Below are 21955 nucleotides of genomic sequence, written 5' to 3' on the forward strand. Positions count from 1 at the left end.
TTTATCTCTGTGTTTGTGTAGCCTTAACTAATTTGTAGAAGCATACTCAATGAGAAACCCAATTGATCATATTCCAACCTTGGAATTTATTGAAGGATTTAGTTTTTCTGCTGAATCCAAGCAATAGTTCAGCTTTGCAACATGTTATTGGATTCATGAGAGTTGTTTGAGGTCCAGCTGAAAGTGCTTACACCAGTGTTTTTGCTGCTGAGAAGTTAGCATTTGTTCCCACCTTCAGTTTTGTAGGTGAAATGCATTTCTCTGGCAGATAGCACTCATGGCCCTTTTTTCCCATAAACTTCACTATGTTGTGGAAAAAGTCAGGGAAGTTTTTTTTTTCTTTTTTCAGGGAAAATATTTTTAGTAAACAGCACCGTTTTTTCTACGGTTTCATAAGGTGTATAATGTTTTTTTGGTGTTCTTGTTTTTTTTGGATCTGTAGACTGGACACAGGACTTGGTGAGGGCCACGGACACATTTGACAAGTGTAAACAAACATCAGTGTTAGCATAATTTTGTGGGATCGATTTTATGTATAACTGCTGTATTGCCGTACTCCATTGCTCCCTCACAGGCTTTTCAACACTGTATTGCATTTCTACTGCTAGGATGAATTGTATAGACTAGTCACTGCGGAAGCAGAACTGTAGCTGCAGATAAATGGCATATTATATCACAGCAAGGATAATGCAACACAAACACTGCCATTCTGTCAAATGCTGCTGGCATTTCACACATGTACATCATGTCCCTTGGATTGATGCCTCTGTGAATCAGTCTTAATGATATTTGAGACTGAGAGATAACGGTCCTTTTCTAAACAAAGAACACATCTGGAAGTTAAAGATGTAAGCCATAAGGGTGTACTCACACCAGGCACAGTTTCCTACTACCATGCCTGAGCACAATATCCCCATTTCCTCACTGCCCCATGCTCATGCTGCCCTTAGCAACCTGGTCCAGTTCCTCTCAGTATTTCAACTCAACTCTTTCCTGCTCACTCTGTGCATCATTCACACACACTTTTGAAAACCACGTTTAAAGAGCATAATGAGGTTCATGATTTGATGTAGCTTAATAGCAATATTTTGGGAGTTATGAGAAACTGCCCCCTCACATGCCTTGCAGATTACCTTACATGGTGATTTTTGCATAAATGTTGGAGTTCTTTCTTGGGTGTGGTTTAATGATCACACTAGGTGGAATCAAGTACTGATTAACATACTGCTTAATATAACTGACACTCTCGTTTTACTTGCACTTATTGACTTAAGTTAGGACACAAAAAGGACTTGACTATGTTTGACAAAGGTTGTGGTTTAGATTTAATATACCTCTTCATTATCTGAAATCTATGCGTTTAAAAGAAAATGATGGTTACTTAGTGTGGTTAAACATGTGAAATTGGTATTTGTAAGTATGTATTATATGTAAATAGTTTAGAGTAAATTCATCTCATAGTTGCCATATATCGATATAATTGTAGCACCAACAACAAAGGAATTTTGAATGTATGTGTGAACTGCCAGTGTCTTTGTCAAAAAGGCATCATTTGACATCCTCTGAATGAGAACTGGCTGGATAACGGCTTATTTGATTTTCATTTAGATGGTAAATCTTAGAAATGGAAACAAAAAAAACAAAAGATATCAAACAACAAAGTCTTCAGACAATACATGTTAGAACATAAGATTGAACATTGTTACAAACCACAAGTAAGTAGCTTTGATCAGTCTTTGAAAAGACAAGTTTAAGATGAGCAATGGATGGATAGATGCTTAGAAGGGTTCATGGGTGGATGATAAGTGAATGGATACATGAGAATTCCAAAGGATGGATGAGAAAAATTGGCTTGACAGACTGCTGTGTGACGGGTGAGGCATGGATAGACCGATTGTTGGTTTGAAGAGTGAATGGACAGATTTGATGACACTGTAAATGGGTTAGCATTTGCAAGAGACAGCAAAACTAAAGAGAAGTTGATATGCATTGATATTCTGATTATACAGAAATGCAGTCCTCTTGAATATGCTGTATATTTTGTTCATGCTATGTTTAAAATATATCTTTGCAATGAAAATATTTCTCTTGTACTGCCAATTTAATTGCCATTTAAGCATATTATAGAATGTATCAAGTCTGTATATTGTATCTGTCATCTGATGTACATATTGTATTGCTTCGTTGTGATAATATGCATTTACAATGTAAATTTTGTCACAGTTTCATTTCTTATTTCAAATATATTTGATTATTCCTATCTTAAGCTCAACACCTAGATTGTTTTACTTCTGCTGAAAAAAAATGTTTCTACATGTGCAAGAAAGTATATACAAAGTCTTTTTATAAAACAGGATAATTTTGCTGCTGGCATTTCACAGAGCAATCTCTATTTCAGTATCTGTTGTTTGGGGTTTTTTCCCCCATATTCATTAGAAAAACCATTTTCACCCAGTAAATTAATGTAATCTACCAAATAACACACAGCAACTTTGGTAAGCACAAACAGAAGGTTCCAATCTATAAAAGAAGTGGCTTTGTTTCTGAATGGCCTCAAAATACATTGTTTGCATCTGTCTTGGGAATAATAAAGATTGTGCTGAAAAGTCAATAGATTGCATTTACCTCACAATCAAAATGAGTAAACAAGTCATTTTTTTCTTTATTTGATTTAATTTATTAATCTGGTGCCAAATCCCAACAATTGTCATCTCAAGTCAGATATAGTTACATAAAGATCTCCCTCATGAGTAAGCACTTAGAGGCAAAACTCCCATTTAAGAGGCAGAAACTTCCAACAGATCAAGGCTGAGGGAGGGCAGCCATCTGCCATGGCCAGGAAGGTTGAGAGAAAAGAAGAGCACAGAGAGAACGTAAGCACCAGTTCCACTAATGTAACGTTTTCCCAAACTAAAGACTATAGCAGGAAGTGCAGGGCTGGTCAACTGTCCCTGCTTTATTACTATAAATATCTTTTTACCCCATGACACAAACTGAAATGCAGAGAAAATGTTGCTTACAGTATATCATTAACATTAACGTGACTGCAGCAAACTCATCATTCTTTTACAAACCTTTAAGAGGAAATCTTTCCCAGTCATCACTGGTGTAATTGCAAGGTATCTATACATCCTTGACAATTTCTGTGTGTCAGTTGTCAATGTAGATTCATCAGAAGAGTAAAACACACACATTCTACTTGTACTGCAACAGTAAATTTGCCGTGCCTGTAAAAGTAGTTGAAAACAGCGTCTTTGTTATCAGCTGAACTGAAGATTGAACCCTATAGACTAATAATTCTGCAAACATAAGCCCTGACACAGAGAGAAGTTAAGAAAAAAAGGCACAGTGAGAATATAAAGGAGATGTGATTTCCAACACCTCACCATGTTCCCGATCTACCAGACAAGACTCGTGTGAAGAAAAGATGGGTGTTCAAACAAGATGTTATTAAAGTCTGTGCCAGCAGGCGGTGAATTCAGGGGCTGTCAGAGAAGAATCCTCTGCATGTCATCGCAGCTTGTTTTATTTTGATTTAAGACTATATTAAAATGATTTAAAGCTGTATTGAAATGAAAGGCAATTATAGCAAGTTGGGTTGTTAAAGAGAAAGACAAAGAGATAAAACAGGCAGCATCTTCACTCTTCACACATTAAAGTATGTGATGAAATACAAGCATCATGAAAAGCCCTGGTTTATTTCTGTTCTGTTGTCAGTGATCGGTGGCTTCTCAGGTATGGTGGAGGGTTGGCGTTGCATCATTATCATTCAAACTGAGTCTCTGATCCCCCTTCAAGAGGAAGAGAGCAGGCTATTAATGTTAGACTTGAAGCATAATGTATTCTCTCTGTATTTGACTGGTGTGAACTCTTTTTTTTTTAATTTCCTATTCACTACCCCTAGATGAAAACATAATTTAAAGAGATGAGATGAGTGTTTTAAAGTCTTAAATGCTCCAGATTGTCTTTCTGGCCTCGGACACTGACATGGAATTAAGTCAGGTTACCATTTTTATCAGAGTGCTTGCAGGTGTCTTTTAAAAACATGCATTATGCAAGAAACATAAAGAAAGAAACCAACTAAAGTGTGTATATTGCTTATATTTAATATTCAGTATACATCTTGAACATAGTCTTGATCAATTCTTCTTATTAAAACTAATAAATCATAATCTGAATGCTTTCTAATTCCCAGTAATAGTTCATCTGCTTTTCAGTGCAAGTATCTAATACGCCATTTAGCAGCTTGCTTAATTTAGGCATGTACACATGGTCGGAAAAATGGCTGAAACTAGAGAGCAGCATCAGAACAGGGAGAAAAAGCCATGTAAGTGACTTTGAACGTGACATGGTTGTTGGTGCCAAACAGCTGGTGTGACCGACACAACTATCTCTAAGGTTCACAGAAAATATTCAATATTCTCAGAAATCAGAGGTAAATGATAAGGCTGCTTTGAGCTGACAAGAAAGCAACACTAACTCAAATACTGTAACTGTTACAACCAAGACATGCAGAAGAAGTTCTCTGGCTGCACAACAGAAGAGACAATTAGAAGACTGCACCAGGTGACCCTCATGTCAGCTAAAAATTGAACGAAAGAAAGCAGGCTAAAATCTACATGGGCTTTCCAAAATTGGACAGTAAAGTTTGAAAAGATATTGCCTAGCTGGATGGGTCTTGAGCTCTGCTATAACATTTGGATGATAGATCTTGAATTTGACATAAACAAGATGAAAGCATGGATCCATCCTGCATTGTATCAATGGTTCCACTTGTTGGTGTATGGCATATTTTCTTGGTACACAGCAACTTAGATTTTTTGAAATGCTAGAGCCTACTTGAGTATTGTTGCTGACTATCCCCATCTACTTATGACCACAGTTTACTAATCTCCTGATGGCTGCTCCAAATGAGCTCCACAATAACAAGATTGCATTCCAATAGAGCATATTTGGGATGTGGACGAACATGGACGAAACTTTCTGATGAATGTTTCTAGCACCTTCTTGAATTCACAGACAACTCTGTGGATTCAAACAGTTCTGCAGGCAAAAGAGGTTCTCACCCAGTACTAGCAAGGTGCACTTAATAAAGTGAATGTAGAAATCATAAATAAGAAAACTATGAGAAAAACATTTTTCTGTAATTTTATGCTCTCAGCCTCTAGCTTCACATCTTCTTCAGTGCACTGTGATATTCTTTTTTTATATAATTGTCTATTTCGCATGAAGTGGTCTTCTGCTGTTGTAGCCCACCCACCTCTAGCTACAACATTTTTCTGTTTTTTGTTCACCACAATCCCAATAAATAGTTTCTTTTCTGTCACCTATACCAGCCTGGAAACCTCTATTATCAACAATGCCTCTACAGAACTGCCACCCACAGATTTTTTTTCACAGGAGAACAGCGGTTTCAGAAACACTGAAAACAACCTGTCCGTCTGAATATGTAGGTGTGTGTTCATAATGAAGTACTTAGGTTGTGGGTGACAGAGCACTAAAGAGAGGGGACTGAGCTTGAACTTTAAAGGTTTGAGGAAGACAAAGCTGCATAGGAGAAGATAAGGTCCTGACAAAGCTTTGTTCTGCGGCGTGAACCTCCTGAGGGCTAAATACAGAAAGACAGAGACCGAATGTGTGTGCATCAGTTAGATGACTGCAGGAGAGGTTCGACAGCTCAGGAATGCGAAAAGCATACTAAGGCTCTCACAAAAGTCAAAGCAGTGGAAGAAAAACAAAGGAATTGCTGGAAGTCACTGTCTTCACTGTCTTCCAGACCAAGTGCTGCTAGCCAAAGGGCCACTGTTGTGTTTGTGCGTGTGTGTGAGAGAGAGGAAGAGTCTGAACATTTCATTGTGAAAAATATTAAATAAATGTATTTCAATTTGTTTTCCGAGGGAAAGAAAGATGTGGTGAATAGTTCAAACACAGTTCATTCATATTAGTTATTGCTACTTTAAGAGGAATCGAGTTTTGGTTATAAGTCACCGGAACAAATCCGATGTTATGCTAAAACAGCTAAGTAGTATATTGTGGCTGAAAACCCAAGCAAAGCAAAGCAAATTAGCAAAGTCTTTTGCTGTTAGTGAGTCTGCTGTTATCAATAATGAATCAGTAGTGTTTCAGGTTAGAGTTCCTCTCTTCACGTTGATGACATTCCTGAAAATTTAACTCATCAATTAGATTTTGTTTTTCATAAAAATGTTCATTTCATATGTTAAAGGATTTGGATGTAACTCTGTATCTTTGCACCCTTTAGTATGTGTGGATATAATATTAGCTCTATATTAGTTCTATAGGGTTCTACAGGCTTGTCCCTAGTTTATTATGTATAAAGCCTTGACTGTCTGTATCTGTATTTTTGGGAGTACAGTTGGCATAATGTAATTCCAAAGTGGAAATCCTCATGAATGACAATTAATGCATATTTTGCTCCCAATATGTCCTAAAACAATGTGGATGTAAAGGTTAACAATTTAATTTCATTGGAGGTTTTTTTTAAAAGAAGGCCACAGGCAAAAGATAAATAAGTTATTTTTCTGCTGACAAATGAGCGTTGTCCCCTTCAATGAAAAATGAAAGGGATATATAACGCTCTTTGGGTACCATGTATGTCTGCATATACATATGCAGATACTATATCCATAGACAAGAGACACGATTTTTGTAACCAAAGCCTTTCTTCATTTCTATTTGTGGTCTGTTTGTTGTCTGAGTATCACTAACAAATTACATTTTCAGGCTTTGAGTGCCCGCAGGCAAACAGTCTGTGTGGAGAGCAAAGGAAGAAGACTGGCCAATATGCAATTTCAAAACCATCATTTATCATGACAATGATTTAGCTTTTCATCAGTTTTCTTTAACTTTACTTTCATCAACATTAGACTGTGGACAATGAATTATACTTGTATACTCATTAGTCAAGATATACGCTGGCTGTACCTGAGCCCCAAAATATTTGCTGTTGTCCCTAGTCATCAGATGAGAGTGGATGGGGTTGCAGATTTGGAACCATGTACCACACAAAGGTATCAGCTATTTTTGTTAGGCGTTACTAATTATTTTATTTTATTTTATTTATCCTAAAAACCCCATCATGTTTTACCATGAAAAGGCTACTGGGAACACTTGAAAGTGCTAACACAACAACCACATCATTTCTATCAATGGAATGATCCACTTTGTTGTCTAATGGTCCTATAAGAGTTTCCTGAATCATTACTGCTATGAGCTTTTTCTGCTTAGCTAATGGCTCTTTTGTATCTTTTATAACCAGAGGAAGTAGTGTCAGATTACCCAGATAGTTCCTTCAGGTTGTCGGTGGTCTGTGTACTGTTGTCTAGACCCACAAAGATTAACCAAATATCCACACCATTTTGAGTATGGCTATATAAATCCCACAAACCCACATCCAAGGCAGCCCCAGAGGAGAGTTCTTTGGAATAATTATGAAAACAACTCTTAATTATGAAAACAACTCTTAAAATAATAATAGCTTAAAAAGTGTGACATGCTGCATATGATACTTATTTATAAAGCATAAAATAAATACGTTGGACTGTGCACTTATGAGGATGGATTTGTGTGTTTGTGTGTGCATATGTATGAGCCTAACCTAAGGCACTAAGGCATAGGGGTTAGTATTTGCCTGGGAAGAGTTCACTGTCAGTGTGAACACTTTTGCATTGCTTTTCTTTTTCTCTCTCTCATAATGGAGAGCAAGCAAAAGTGTGAAAGGAGACTTGCAAACATTTCACAAATATTTTATTACAGAGCTGGATTTTGATCTAAGATACACCCATGGGTTATAGTCACCAGCATAAATGCAACAGGGCGTGTTGTTTTAGATCATTCTGCTATGTTAAGAATAACATAGCAAAAAAACAAAAAACAAAACAAAACAAAAAAAAGCATTTTCAGGACTGTACAGAAAACCAACAGCGGTTTAGGTATGCATGGACACATGAAATTAATGCATTTCAAATTAAAATTTGTTGTCATTATTAGTGGGTTATGTTCAAACTGTTTTATTAATATTTGTAGGTCAGCATCACGTGTCCCATGTACTGCTTTGGAATATTAAAAAATAATGGAATAAATAATCAGGAACTGCAGAGAATTTAAAAAATATTTTGGAAGCAATGATTCAGGTTTATTTCTTAAGTTAAAAATCAAAACAACCTATGTAGAGAGAGAGAGCGAGAGAGAAAGAGACTTTGAACCTTCCTTTTTGTAAGCGTTTCAGTTTCCCATGGAACCTGAATGTTACATCACTGGGTGTTGTGCAGAGTGCAGACTGTCTGCATACTGCTGTTGCCGCATCGTGATTTGAATGAGCGGACCAATCAGGGGCCTCGCTGGACGGACGCGTTCGGCTTCCTGTCACTCTTACCCAATCAGCGCGCTGTCCTGTTGTTTGCCTTGCTTTTTGAATTGAGCTGGAGCAGCATACTGACACCGTCTCTGCACTAGTGTCGAGTAGTTAGCTGTCAACAAACTAAAGTAGTCATTTTGGACTATTGTCATTTATAAAAACCAACATGCATTGATACTAGGCCTGTGATTTTACGGAGCGATGTTACAGCTGTTTTAAAGAGCGTTTTGAACCGAAGAGGAATTGTGACGAGTTCTTAACTGTGTTGTTGACTTACTAGCTTGGTGGCTAGCTAGGTCTGCTAGAAGGCTTGTTAAATATTACTGGTCCAGCGGCCAGTTGAGATTCATTAGCTAGTATTTATTTATTTTTTTTTTAGAAGGCATCAAAACAGTCGGTAAGTTTGTCTTTTTATTACAGTACTTTTTTGAGAGGCGCCATGTTAAATATTAAACGTTAGTAGCGTAAGTAGCTAACGTTAATTGAGCTAGCCCTTTTTTGGATATTATCTTCCTTTGAGTTGTTTGGCTTATTCTGCAGTCATGTGAACCATGCAATTTTTCTAGCTCAGGCGTTTAAAAAAACGCAAGCGCTAGAAAAATAAAGCTTCTTTATAAAATATGTGTTTAACGGAGTGGGTTTAAAAGGGATTGTTGTCGCGATACTTTTTGTCCTCTTGCTATAAACACTAATATTATTGGATTCCGTTTTTAATAAAATTTCCTTAATTGCTTACAACTTTTATAAAGAAGTTTCACTGTTAACAGCTTTTAAGACAGTTTTGTCCAAGTATGTTGCATTGCCTAGAGTTGAAGTTAACAAGCACTTCTAGTGTGTGAAATCGTGACAAGTTGTGCCACTTTCTTCAGTTGACATCTTTCTTCTTACTTTCCTACTCGCTATACCTCTTTTCTCTAGCCTTTCTGTCTCGTTGTGTTCTCCCTCTGTGCTTCTGTTCGACTCTGTAACTTTTGAAAGTTTGGTGCCTCCTTAGGTTCCTGCCATGGCTGACAGCAGCATATTGACTTTAGGGACAGCTCGGAGTCTGTTGGTGGATTCTTCGGTCTATGATTCTAGGATTGCTGAAACCACCAAGGATCATGTATTTCTGGGCATGGCATGTGAAGATGGGGAAGGTCAGTGCATACTTTATTTTTTCTTCCTTGCCTAAATTTCTAAAACAAACTGTCAAAGTCAAAATGCAGCTAAGTGATCTTCAGTTTCACTGAAATCGGGATTTCTCCAAATCAAGTCTTTGGTTACAACAAAGAAATCTTATAGTTCACATTATGCTGTAGAAAAACAAAGGCAAAAGTCACTAGTCCTAGAGACTTATTCTTGGATTTATTGATGCATTCACTTCACTCAGTTGTCACTTTAGTTTCAGCTAGTGCACCCATTTAAATACAACAGCACTGAAAGAAAATTGTACTGTTTAGTTCCCAGGGAGTAGGTAAGATTTTCCAATTACTTGCAGTTTGATCCTGTCAAACGCTGGGTTTTTTTGCTCTTTTGTTCAGCCTACTTGATGACAAATGCATGGGCAAAATATTAAAATTACTTTTAAGTATAACAAAATTAATTTACATGAGTCACAGTTTAAAATGACTAATGTTAAGTGAACACCTCCTTAGCTGTTGTATTATAGAGGTGGGAATCACCATACATCCCATGATACGATACTATCACAATACTTGACGCACGATACGATATTATTGCAATTTTTAAAAATATTTTGCGATATTCAGATTCTGTACATAAAGGTAAACTTTATCAATATTCATTTTATCTAATAACAAAGTCTCACACTCAGTCTTTCTCGCATTTCAGTCAGTTTTATTGTTGACAAACTGAACGGTTTGTATTACAGTCTGGTCCAACTTAACTGAATGCAACCATCTGGTACAATTATAGCTATTCTGAACTATGCAATTTGTGAAAACTATGCAGCCCCTTCAGCAACTGAAGAATTTGAAAGTAAATTAAAACAAAATATTATTTTACATTAAATAAAAAAGTTTTAAACTTAATTAAAATAAAACATGTCTTAAATTAAAATAAGCAAACTCATGTTTATTGCTGCCATAAAAAGTTAAACACATTTGGACAGTGAAGGAATGTCAGGATTCTTTCTCAGAAAAAGGAGCTGATCAACATGCTCTGAAGTCAGAGCATGTTCCAGTCCACAAAAACTTCTTTTGTAACAAAATATCGATTTCTGCTGTCCCTGTATCGATACATTGTTAGCAAACAAAATATCACGATATTACACAGTATCGATTTTTTCCCCCACCCCTATTGTATTATGCCTCAGATACTTTGTGCAACTATTACTGTGTACACAGGGTAGTTCTGTTAAGTCTTAAACGTCCCTCTTTTGTCGCTTGAGTCCTATCCTCACATCTTTGTTTCTGTTTTTGAAAATTTGAGGAAGGACAGTTTTTAAAAAATCAGAAAATTTTTCCTCTAAACTACTCACTAAAGCAACATCTGTTTTTGATTTTCTGTATAAGGCACCTGTGTGCCAAACCACACCCGACGGTTATGTGAAATCAAGCAAAACTTGGTCTGGCCCACTCAGTACATTTGCCAGGGAACCTCAACATTACCTAACTGGGAGCAAGTGCTTATGTTTTTTATTTATTTATTTAGTTCATTTTATTTTTTGTGGCTCATCTGTTCACATTTTCCGTTTATTACAATTTACTCACCACTGTCAGCCTTTCACATCAAAGCAAACACCAAAAGTGGCTGCATTACTTCTGGTGTTTGGCATGTCACTCAGTTTCTGTAACTTGGCACAAACAGTATGCATACTAAGGACATGCTTGAGGCGGGATTACGATTGTCAGTGTGGGAGCCTAGAGATTTCTAGATACAGAAGCAGGTCTAGGCACTAATGGAGAGTATTTCTATTCCAGTGTTTTTTGTTTTGCTTTTTTTTCTTTCCAGTACCACATAAAATTTATGAGAAAACTGTAGTGACTTAAATACCCCAGTCACAAGTATAAATGGCTATGGCACCATGTTGATGCTGGTGATTGCAGTGAATGATCCACCAGCCAGTGTATTGGTTTTAATAGAACCGGTTGTTTTTCCTCCAAAAGTTACCTACTGACTCCTGAATTTTCCTAAAGGGATTTATTTGACTGTCAAATACGACTTTTTTGAAAAGCTGTAATAATGAAAACTTGCAAATAATAATTAATTAATGATTTCCTGGTTGTTTTTTTTATGGCTAGAGGTTGGGTACAGGTAACTGTCAGGGTTTGGATCAGACACTGATAATAAGCTGCAACTGAGTTCATTTTAGGCTTGTTTGACTGTCACTCAAAATGAGAAAGGAAGACAAAAACAACAACTTTTTTTCTCCCCAGAGACAACCTGCTGCCTTGATCAGTCGCTATCACATTTCTGCTTTGTGTGTGTGTGTTCAATTGTGCTTGATTCCCCTTTCCATTTTCCTGTTGCTCACTCTGGCTCCATTCTGTTCATCTCTGTCAGATGTGCTGCCAAAAGTGGAGACACGGGTTGTTCTGGTGGGAGAAGCAAGCAGAAATAGAGAGCTGGCCAAAGCACTGCAGGTACATCGTTCCTCTGTTAACCTCACACTTCCACTGTGCATCTATTAAGGTTGCAGACCTGAGCTGGTCAACATCACTGTTCTGTGTTTTTTAAAAAACAAACAAACAAACAAACAAAAAAAGTAGGTCACAGGCCAATGACACACTGAATCCTCTAGACAGAGTTCTGCCCCTCTAGACCTCTGTTGTCAGTGTGTGGTGTTAGCTGAAATGTTTGGCAGAATGGCCTTGTAATTTATCCAAATATTAGATTTCTTAGATTAGAAATGCTTCTGGTACAGCACAAATTGGAACATGATGGATGGGTCCTATAGATGTCTCGAAAATGCAAATAATTGTGGCACCAGACTATACGCGTCTGTTTAATTAGATTTATTCTATGTAATTATGCACAAATCAAGAAACATGGCATGTCATTAACTGGTTCATATACTGCATATTTACTGTGTAAATATACATTACAGTACTGTGTAATTGTAGCTGAGGGTGTTTTGACCACTTTTATCTATTAATGAATGACTTGTTATCTTTTGTCTTCTATTTTAAAACTACTGTAATATCGTTATTTGGGCTGAAACGATTTATCAAGCAGCCTTGTCCATGATGTTGTCATAATTTAACGTAGAGCTGGGCGATATAAGATTTTTTCATATCACGATATGTTTTTTTTTTTCATTTCAGGCGATAACGATATATATCACGATATAAGCCAAATAACTATATTTGTAAGATTTAAATGTGCCGTTGCTCACAAGTAAAATGTGAAATAATCAGCAGCTTGTTTTGATTTAAATATTTATTTCCAATAATAAGTTCAACAGCGCAGATGTACTTAAGGAACATGAGACTTCAGTTTCAGATAAATAAAGGCAAATATTGCAAACTACACAAAAGGTAGCCGCTAAAGCATTTAAGTTTCAAAATAGAACAAACACAACAGACTACTAAATTGTCAATTCCACTTAGAAACAAAATATTAATTCTAAAAATAAATCTTAGTTTGTTTTACAGAAGAACAGACAAAACTGACTAACTTTTGTCAATATCAAATAAACTGAGAACTAAAAGGAAATTCTCAATCTCTCCTTGTTGTATAGCTTAGCTATTACCTCAATTAGCTGCTTGAATCCTTCATTTTCGACTGTGTTTATTGGTAGCATGTCTTTAGCAAGACGGTAGGCTATGGCATTCGTTATGTCGCTATGTCTCTTAGCTTTTTTGTCATATGGTAAGATGCTGGAGAAAGCCGACTCAATTGACTGTTGCTGCTTCGCAGGGATTCTCCTGGTTGTTTTCGATGACGAATTAGCGCTTTCAGTCTACGGAACTTCTCTAGCCCTTCCTTTCGACAATCTCTCTGGCATTGGAACCGTCATCTGTGTTCTCTTCGGTAACCTGGTCACCCAAGCTCTCGGTTGATTTTTCTCTAGTCGGCACACTCATTTTCTCCATTACCCGGCCGGCACGGCGGGTAATGGAAACAAATACACATGTGCGGCTTGGCACTTGTGCTGTACATAACAAGTCACGTGACGTGATGCTGCGGCTGTTTGGTTTGGCTCTGCGCTACTTAATTTGGATTGGCTGTTCTTTTTTTTTTTAAAGACGGGAAGAGAGAGAGATGAGGTCTATTGCAATAGTTTCATTTTTCTATCGAGAAAAAGTTATTTCGCAATACATATCGTTATCGTTCTATCGCCCAGCTCTAATTTAACGTGGAGTCAGGGTCTGTATACACACAGCGAAGAGCAAAGAAGCAAAGCTGTTACGAGGCGGTCTCCTCAGGTGGAGTTTTTCTAGTGCCCAAACAATAGCACTTGTTTTTGTCATCACTATTAACTACTGTAAAAGCTGGCAGAGTCCTTCATTAAACCACCTATTTAATAAACTCTGACATAAAGAAACGTGAACTTTGTAAATGGTCCTACCCCTTGCCGTTAGTTTTACTTAGTGAAATATTTGCAGTAAGCCTCCAGAAGTTCTATTAAAATGTGCAGATGAACTGTTAATGTAGTCTGATGTTTAAATTAGGCAGCTTGCTCAAGGCTGACAGCAGCCATGCAATTTTACATGGCAGCAATACCTGTAAGCAGAACAAGAAGGGGTGAGTCTAAAGGGGGTGAACTAGACCATATTTATTTCAAGGATTTCATAACATTTTTCAGATTTAAAGTGAAATAATATAAAATATTATATTGATTAAATTTTATTAATATTTAAATAATATAAAAATAAAAGCTCTTTTCACAGGCAAATAAGAATGAGCCACTGACCTAGTGCTGTGTGGTTGCATACTGAATTATTAATATTAATTATTAACATCTACATCGGTTTAATGTCTTGTTTTCTTGTTTACTTTGACCTTTGACTGTCTTAGAGGTTATATATTTTTGCATTTAAGAATATGTTTTCTTTAAAAAAAAAAATTCAATGTGGCTCATAAATATAATCAAAGGGTTTAGCTTTTTACCCCTCAGCTCTAAAAAGCTAATTTTGTACGCAGGTAAACTTAAAAACCTTGCAAGTGTTAAAATGGAAACCAATAGCCTGTTCATTTTAAAAAACCTGTGTATTTTCTCTTTTGAATGTTTATTATTGTTTACTAATTAGACAAAAGCATTTCTTATCTAATTAATCAATGGAATAATCAGTAGAATGCTCAATTGCTAAATGTCATATTAACTGACTGTTGCATTTGTTTAAAATAAAAACATGATTCATTTTAGGACATTTTTGCAAGCAATCAATCATTAATGATAAAGAGGCAGTTGGGGAATAGGTTTTAATTGGTTTTAAACGCATTACCAGAGGCGTGTACTCTGATACAAGTTCATCATAGCTGGCATTTCTTTGTGGATTCTGTGTATGTGACCTATACAGAGCTGCTTGCATACTGTCCTCCATAAAACCAGCAGCATGTAGCCTGATGACACTATGCAGTTGTAGAATAATTAGTTAAAAAGTCTGACTACAGGAAAGGGGGCAACAGTGGATTGCTCTACAGAGGATAGAGGTTTGGAGGGGCATGGGGTGCTGGTGAACTCAAAAACAGGAGAAACATGGAGTGTTGGTGCAGTGGACACTTTCATTGTTTTTAACACTTGGCTTCATTTTATTACTAAAAAAATGTTATTTACATGTTATGTCTTAAACTTCTGCCATGGAAATCTGTTGATCTTTGTTTAAATTGTAAGCTGTTTCCTCAGGAAAGAATCTTTGTTACACTTGGAGCACACTTTAAAAAAAATCACTGAAAATGTGTTGCTGCAAGTCTATTTCAAACAGTAGCTGTGAACATAATCCAGTTAGACGAGGTTATGTTTTCATAAGTTGCCATGGTAATCTAGCTGGATACAAAGAAAGTTGCCTTCATGACTCTCAGTACTGTTTATTTAAGCTCCAAGTACATACCTGGCTTACCCATTCATTTTCATATATAACTCTGGGTGTGCCCTCATTTTTTTTTAAAAATTTTTTGGTGAGTAGTTAGTCCATGTTGGATTTATATATTCTGTATTTTTTTTCATGTGTGCAGAACCAAGCAAAGCCTGGAGTCGTATTCAAATTCGTTTTAACAAAACAAAAATATGTTGAATAAACAAAACGCTGTACCCTGTAAAAATGTGAAGATAGCAATATTTATGTGTCTAGGGCATGTTTGTGTCTGCTTCAGTAAGCCGCATAGTTGAAATAGCAGAGTCTCTGAATAGCACCATATGAAGGTGATTTGGAGGTGTGGCGGTAGACTAAGTGCTGCAAGAATGACTTCCTTCCCTGGTCTCCTGAGCCCTGTCACTTCTGAAGGCTCCTTTCTTAAATCATCTATTTCTCCCTGCCAATCCTGTAGCGCAGCCACATCCAAAGACATCTGCCAACAGCTCCATCAGAGCACTCCCGATTGCCTGCCTGACCGCCCACCGCCATCGTTCAGTCATCCCACAGAACAAGGCCCCCGCCACCACAATGTCTTTACTGTTTCTGTCCTCCTCCTCTCTCCTCCTCCCATAGGGCTTTGAACTTTATATTAATTTTTAACTGAAGTTTCTTCTTCCACCCTGCCTACCCCCTCTGGAGCCTGATATTTGTTTGAAGCCACTGTCTTTGCAAGGACACAGACTCCGCCCTTTCTTTTCCTCACTTGCTCCTTGCTGCTTCCATAAACCCAGCCCTGCTCTCTTTTTTTCCTCATGTGGGGTTAATTTGTATGCATTTGTCTTCTGTCTCAACCTTCTGTCCTTCTCATGTCTTTTTTTTTTTTTTTTTTTTTTTTTAAATGCGTTTCTTCTAAATGCCAGTGTTTGACATCCACTTCCTACTGGTTGATTTTTACAGGCCATCAGAGTAATGGAGGTACCTGTGGTAAAGATAAGAAAAGGCGAGGCGGGTGCCGAGGAGAAAATGATGATAAAATCTATAGTCAATATGGTATAGTACAGTGTCTGCGTATCTGTGTGACTGTCTGACACTTTGATGGGAACTTGGGGAAGTTCTGCATGAGTCTTAATTCACACTGGGTACTCATTCAATCATGGTGCATGTCTAACTCACTGATGTGGAATTGATTTGTGGGGTGAATATTTAAAAATAAGGGATGTAATAGTTGATATCTGGATCAGCAACTGGAACAGAGATTTGCACTCAAATGTCAATTCCGGCTTCTCGGCTGAGAGATAATATGAAGTCATTTCAAATGCTTTCAATTTACCTCAATGGCATTTGAAAATGGTTAATTTCCTGCTCTTAATGGAGAGGCTAGAGTTGCAAATTGTGCTATGAAAATCTGTTTGCACACAGAAAAATAAGTGGACCATGCCCTGCAGGGACATTAATAGTAATGTACCCAAGAAGCTGTGAGTTTTGAGTGTCATCTTCTGTTAAAGAAATGGCTTGAAAAGTTCAGAAACATGCAAGTTTGCTTTCTTTCTCAATGAAATGAATAGATTGCAGCCTTGTCTTTATAGGGCTCGAGTCAGGACAGGCTGCAGTTACATTATAAATATATATATATATATACACATTTTATTTTATTTTTTTGCACAAAGTAATATTTGAAAGAAAGTATCCCTCTGGCCGTCATTTCTTTATAAGGGATGACATAAATTCATTGAAATTTTGATTGTCTGACAGGATGCCAATGAATAATTAACTAGGGGAAATATCTCAGATGAATTAGTCTGTAATTTGGTTGAGATTTTTGATTTTTGTCCAGATAATTTCTCAGTACCTCTGTTTAGTTATTTAGCAGATTGCAACATTTTTGTATATTTGGCATTCTGTACTGATGTTGGCATTTTTTGGCAATCCACTTGACTGTAGATTCTTGTAGAACTTGTTTTTAAAATGTGGACAGATTTTCTCTTCTCCTCATGCAAATCTCCTCATGCAAAGCAAATGCCCCCCTCCCCTTTGTTAAGACACATGTGTCTTAACAAAGTAATTACAGTTTGTCACTCTGCTGATGACTTTAGTATTTTTTCATCAACTGGATTTTTTGTTTGTAACAGGCAGGTTTAACAATGGTATGAGTAAATATATATGAATAATCCAAACTGTTAACTTGCAATTTCAATTCGCTCTCTCCTCCACATCGACATTGGAGATTTTGTACCTTTCGGCTTACATCAGTTAGCCATACCATCAAACGCATGTTTCATATGTTTTATAGGCTTTGTTGTGTTTATTGAGTCTAAGCAGAGCTATTTTTTTTTTTTTTTTTTTTGTTACTGCTGCTAAATAAATGGCAGGATCCAAGGTTTCCCAGAAACGCTTTTCTCTGAGTGTTTCTATTAACCAGTCGATTATTTTAGCGTCATAGCAACCTGTTTACATATATCAGTAAGGGATAGGGTTGGTATTCTAGTTGTGCCAATATTTCTTCAAAGATTAGCTGTAAAGACCAAAATTTGTGGCTGCTTCTTACTTATTGAAGAAACATAAAACAAAAATGGTTATTTTTTCAGTTCATTGGATCAATTAACTTGGACTAAAATTATTAAACCTCACTAACAGACCTAAAAACTAACAAGCCTATATGTAGTGTTTTTGTGCTTCTGAATTACACATTAGACTTTACCAGTCTGCCACACACTGATCTATAACTCCATTTTGTTGTTCTTCCTGTTCAGGACATCAACACCCCATTCATAATGACAGATAGCGTCCAGGAGTTTGGGGATGGAGAGAACACTGAGTTTGAGACGGTGTTTGTTCTCACAGACTTTGATTCTCCTGAATACAACTACCTCTACAAACATGAACACCGCATTGTTGGGCCTCCTGTTGTGCTGCACTGTGCTGCAAAGGATGAAGTGAGTCTTTGATTGACAACAGATTTATTTTATGCAAAAGTTGTGGGGCATAAAGTGTCCATGTAGATTCGCTGACAATATTATGCAATCAAGAAACAGTTCACTTCATTTTCTCTATAACTCAAACACAGCATCTCCTCAGCTTCATCTAAAACATGGCTTCTAGAATTCAGCAGATATTTACATCTTCGCTCTGAAATTCTCGCTCGGGGAAATATGTTGCCTGTTTGTTGTGTGGGGGGGATCCAACGGAGATGGCCCTGAAATGAAACTTGATTTAAGAAAGCAGGATGCAGAAATTGCATTGTGACTCAGAACAGGATGATGAACAGGAGCAGCTCCTCCCTGCTGTGCCGTCTGTCTGACAGACTTCACACAGGATACTGTTGTCGAACGATATCCCCGACTGTGGCTGCTATCAACAAGACTGAGTGCATTTGTCAGTTGAAGACAGCGCACACATGCATGACTACAATTCAGAGCATGAACGAGGTGTACCTCATGACAAGGGAAAGCTATTGTGCAGTTACGACAGGCTGTTATTTGAAATTAGGAGTCAATTTTACTTAAATAATAATTTGTGTTGTAGATAATGTTTAAATATTGTTAAAGGAAAACTTGAAATTCGAATTTGTTATTAATTCCCCTCTTAATTTTACTGTTTCTTTATCGTAGCCTCTCCAGTTTTCATGTCGACCTCTCTACTCCACCACCATGTTAAACCTGTCACTGTGTTTCACTGGATTCAGGAACAAAGAGGAAATGGTGAGTTTATGAAGCATATACATGGCACTATCTGTTTGTAGTTCTGCTAATAAACAGACAAAAAAATCAAAAACCTGTTTAAGTATAAAAGTTACATTTCTATCCAACACTTTACACGTGGTGCGTGAGGCCAAAGTAGTTTCTACTATGATCTGATACGGTGTAAATTAGATTAAAGAACTTCTGGCCTTTCCCACCTTGATATTATGTTTTTGTGTTGACCTTGTGGTTTTTCTTTGTTTTTGTAGAAAAACTTGGTGAATCTGGTTCATCACATGGGTGGGACAATACGGAAAGACTTCAGCACAAAGGTCACTCATCTTGTTGCATACTCCACTCATGGAGAGAAATACAGGGTTTGTATTTACTTTTCCCCTCCTGTCTTTTTACTCTGTGCATCCAATATTAATTGCAGTGTGTTGAAGGGATGAGCATTATTGACAAACTTCTTAACCTATTACATACTCTTTGTTACATTTTTTTTAAACCTGTTAAGAGACACAGCACTTCCAAAGGGGCCTTTTTTTCTGCAAAGGAACACTTCACTTTCTAGCTTTTGGAGACTTGATAGGTGAACCACCACCAAATACTATCAAGATAGATAACTGGCAAATTTTTCCCTACTCTGAAACCAAAGAAAACACAGTGAATCATTTGCTTACAAAATGCATTAAAAAAAAAACCCCTCAGAAATAAGGCATGAAGTTTCTGAATCGATCTTCAGTTTAGTTCTGCAGTGTCTAGCTTCAGTGGTTATTGCGAGTAACCGGAGGCGTCACATTCTGCTGGATGCCCCTGATTTGCATTAAGTAGCCTTAAACTGGGGAGCCGGCGACTCATTGCCCTGGTGCTCAAAATAACGCATCAAGGCTTGCATAGAAATGATGGAGCCTACGCACATGTTCTTGACTCCATTAGAATACATGTTTAGAAGACAGGGTAACATTATTTACAGCTTTTGTAAAGCTAACAAACTTATTATACTTTCTGCTAAATTGTCATTGTTTTGATGCATTAACTAGAATGAGTAAAAAATTATTTAAAAAAAAATAGAATAATTATGTCACCCTAACCACTGGGAACAAAATCTCCCTTTTTTTGCAACTAAAAACAGAGCTATATGTGAAACTGAAGTCAGGACACCAAAAAAATTTGAACCGAAAACATTCCACATAACTATATACATATATATATATTTTAACAAAAACAATGGGTGGCAACACTGTCATATTCTGAAAGTTGGAAGACTTGAGTGACTTATTTCTTCCTCCTGGCTTTTTATTGTACACCACTTCTTTTGACTGTGAAACACTCCTCTCTGCTTGAATAAATAGAATGAGCAGGACTGATGTGATGCCCCCCTGCAACCTAGCTTGAATCCTAATGTCTGGGTCTGTCAGAAAGTTGTAATTTAATTCCCAGTTGGGTCCTTTTTAAACCGAGTTCAAAAAGGATCCAGCAGTTTTCACTGTTTTGTGCCCTCCTCCGTGGGGATAAATAGAGATCGATGGGTGGGCGGATGAATAGATTGACACTCGTCATTCTTGTCGTTTTTCCGCACGGATGAACAGATGCTTGATGCTCTTCTGCTTTTAGTCCTCCTCGCAATTATTTTCTTATTAATCCATTTCTTTCTTTCCTCTTCCTTCACTGTTATTTCCTCTTTTCAGTTAATTTTTTCATTGCTTTGCCCTTTTCTTTCTCAAAGTATTGTGAAGGGTGTATTTTGTTCTAGCAGAAAAGACAAAATGCAGTGAACTTGTTGTGAGAGGCAGTCAAGGCTGTTTTCCATTTGAAAGTGTGACGCTAACTTAAAGAAAAAAACTGAATTGTTTCAACCCCAGACACTTGTTTTTGTATTGTGCCTGAAGTAGAAAATGTTTGTACCTGTCGTGTTTTGTATTGTGGTTCTGAGTGACAGGGCGATCAGGAGTAATGAAAACAGACGGGAGAGGTAGTTATGCTGTTATCAGTGACAGCAGAACTATTTGACGGTCTTTTAGTTGCAAAATTGTGCCTAGATGAATGTCATGTCCTTCTTTTTGTTATTTCTGTCATTTCTGCCTCATTTCTTATTCACCAATTACCCATTTGTGTTCTCCTCTGCTGTGTTTTGTCCTTAGCTGGCAGTGTGCATGGGGACACCCATCCTTACTCCATCATGGATTCTTAAGGCCTGGGAAAGAAGAGATGATGTGTAAGTTGAATGTTGAATACCATTTAAAGGACGTGCTTCCAACACATGCAGCACTTTGGTAAAGCAGGTAACCAGCTAGTGCCAGCCCATCCTCTCTGGGCTTTCAACAATCAGCTGGCCTGCTAGCCAGGTCGCTGTTGTGGTGATCGTCACCAGTTATAGTAGCTGCTTCCCCAAAGAGAATCTCGCCCTACAGCTGGGACTCAAACTCTGTTGTTTTGGACTGCAGCTGGCTAAAATAATCATCATCCTCCTGCTCTGAAGATTCACTCTAATTGGCAGCTCACAATGCTTGGCAAGTAAACAGGAGGAATTTAAGAAAGTAACATGGTATTTAATTAAAATACAAAAGCCTGTGAACTAAAAAAAAACCATGTACAGTGGTCCCTCGTTTATCGCGGGAGTTGCGTTCTAAAAATAACCCGCGATAGGTGAAATCCGCGAAATAGCCAGCTTTATTTTTTACGATTATCATAGATGTTTGAAGAAAACCCCTGGCTACACACTTTATACACTTTTGTCAGACAGGCACGAACATTTTCTCACTTTTCTCTCTTGTTTAAACTCTCTCAAAGTTAAAAACTTTGTGGAAAAATAAGTCCGGTATCAAACCCTGTTTTCAGGTCCAGAACATGGGAATAGAGCAGCTACCAGAGAATTAATTAACATTAGTGAATCAATGGTACGGAAGTAGAGGAAGCAAGAAGAATGAGTTGAGTAAAGTTTG

At 37.3% G+C, this 21955-nt stretch overlaps 1 protein-coding gene across 6 annotated transcripts in view; it reads left to right on the forward strand.

The window, feature by feature from the left end:
- The first annotated feature begins 8352 nt into the window (after positions 1-8352).
- Positions 8353-21955, forward strand: part of ect2 (epithelial cell transforming 2) — a 38455-nt gene continuing 24852 nt past the window's right edge. The window contains exons 1-8 of one of the 6 annotated variants that reach the window (XR_002058367.2): positions 8353-8771; positions 9353-9510; positions 11879-11958; positions 16291-16383; positions 18084-18266; positions 18942-19031; positions 19280-19387; positions 21155-21228. Coding sequence is in view for 2 of the 6 variants with exons in the window: in XM_005451118.4 (XP_005451175.1) it covers positions 9378-9510; positions 11879-11958; positions 16291-16383; positions 18084-18266; positions 18942-19031; positions 19280-19387; positions 21155-21228 (761 nt within the window). In the remaining 4 variants the exon portion in view is untranslated. The remainder of the gene's footprint in view (positions 8772-9352; positions 9511-11878; positions 11959-16290; positions 16384-18083; positions 18267-18941; positions 19032-19279; positions 19388-21154; positions 21229-21955) is intronic. The other 5 variants (XR_001224296.3, XR_001224299.3, XM_005451118.4 and 2 more) reach the window with 5 other exon arrangements.

Source organism: Oreochromis niloticus, linkage group LG23, assembly GCF_001858045.2.
Source record: "Oreochromis niloticus isolate F11D_XX linkage group LG23, O_niloticus_UMD_NMBU, whole genome shotgun sequence".
Taxonomy (NCBI): Eukaryota; Metazoa; Chordata; class Actinopteri; order Cichliformes; family Cichlidae; genus Oreochromis; species Oreochromis niloticus.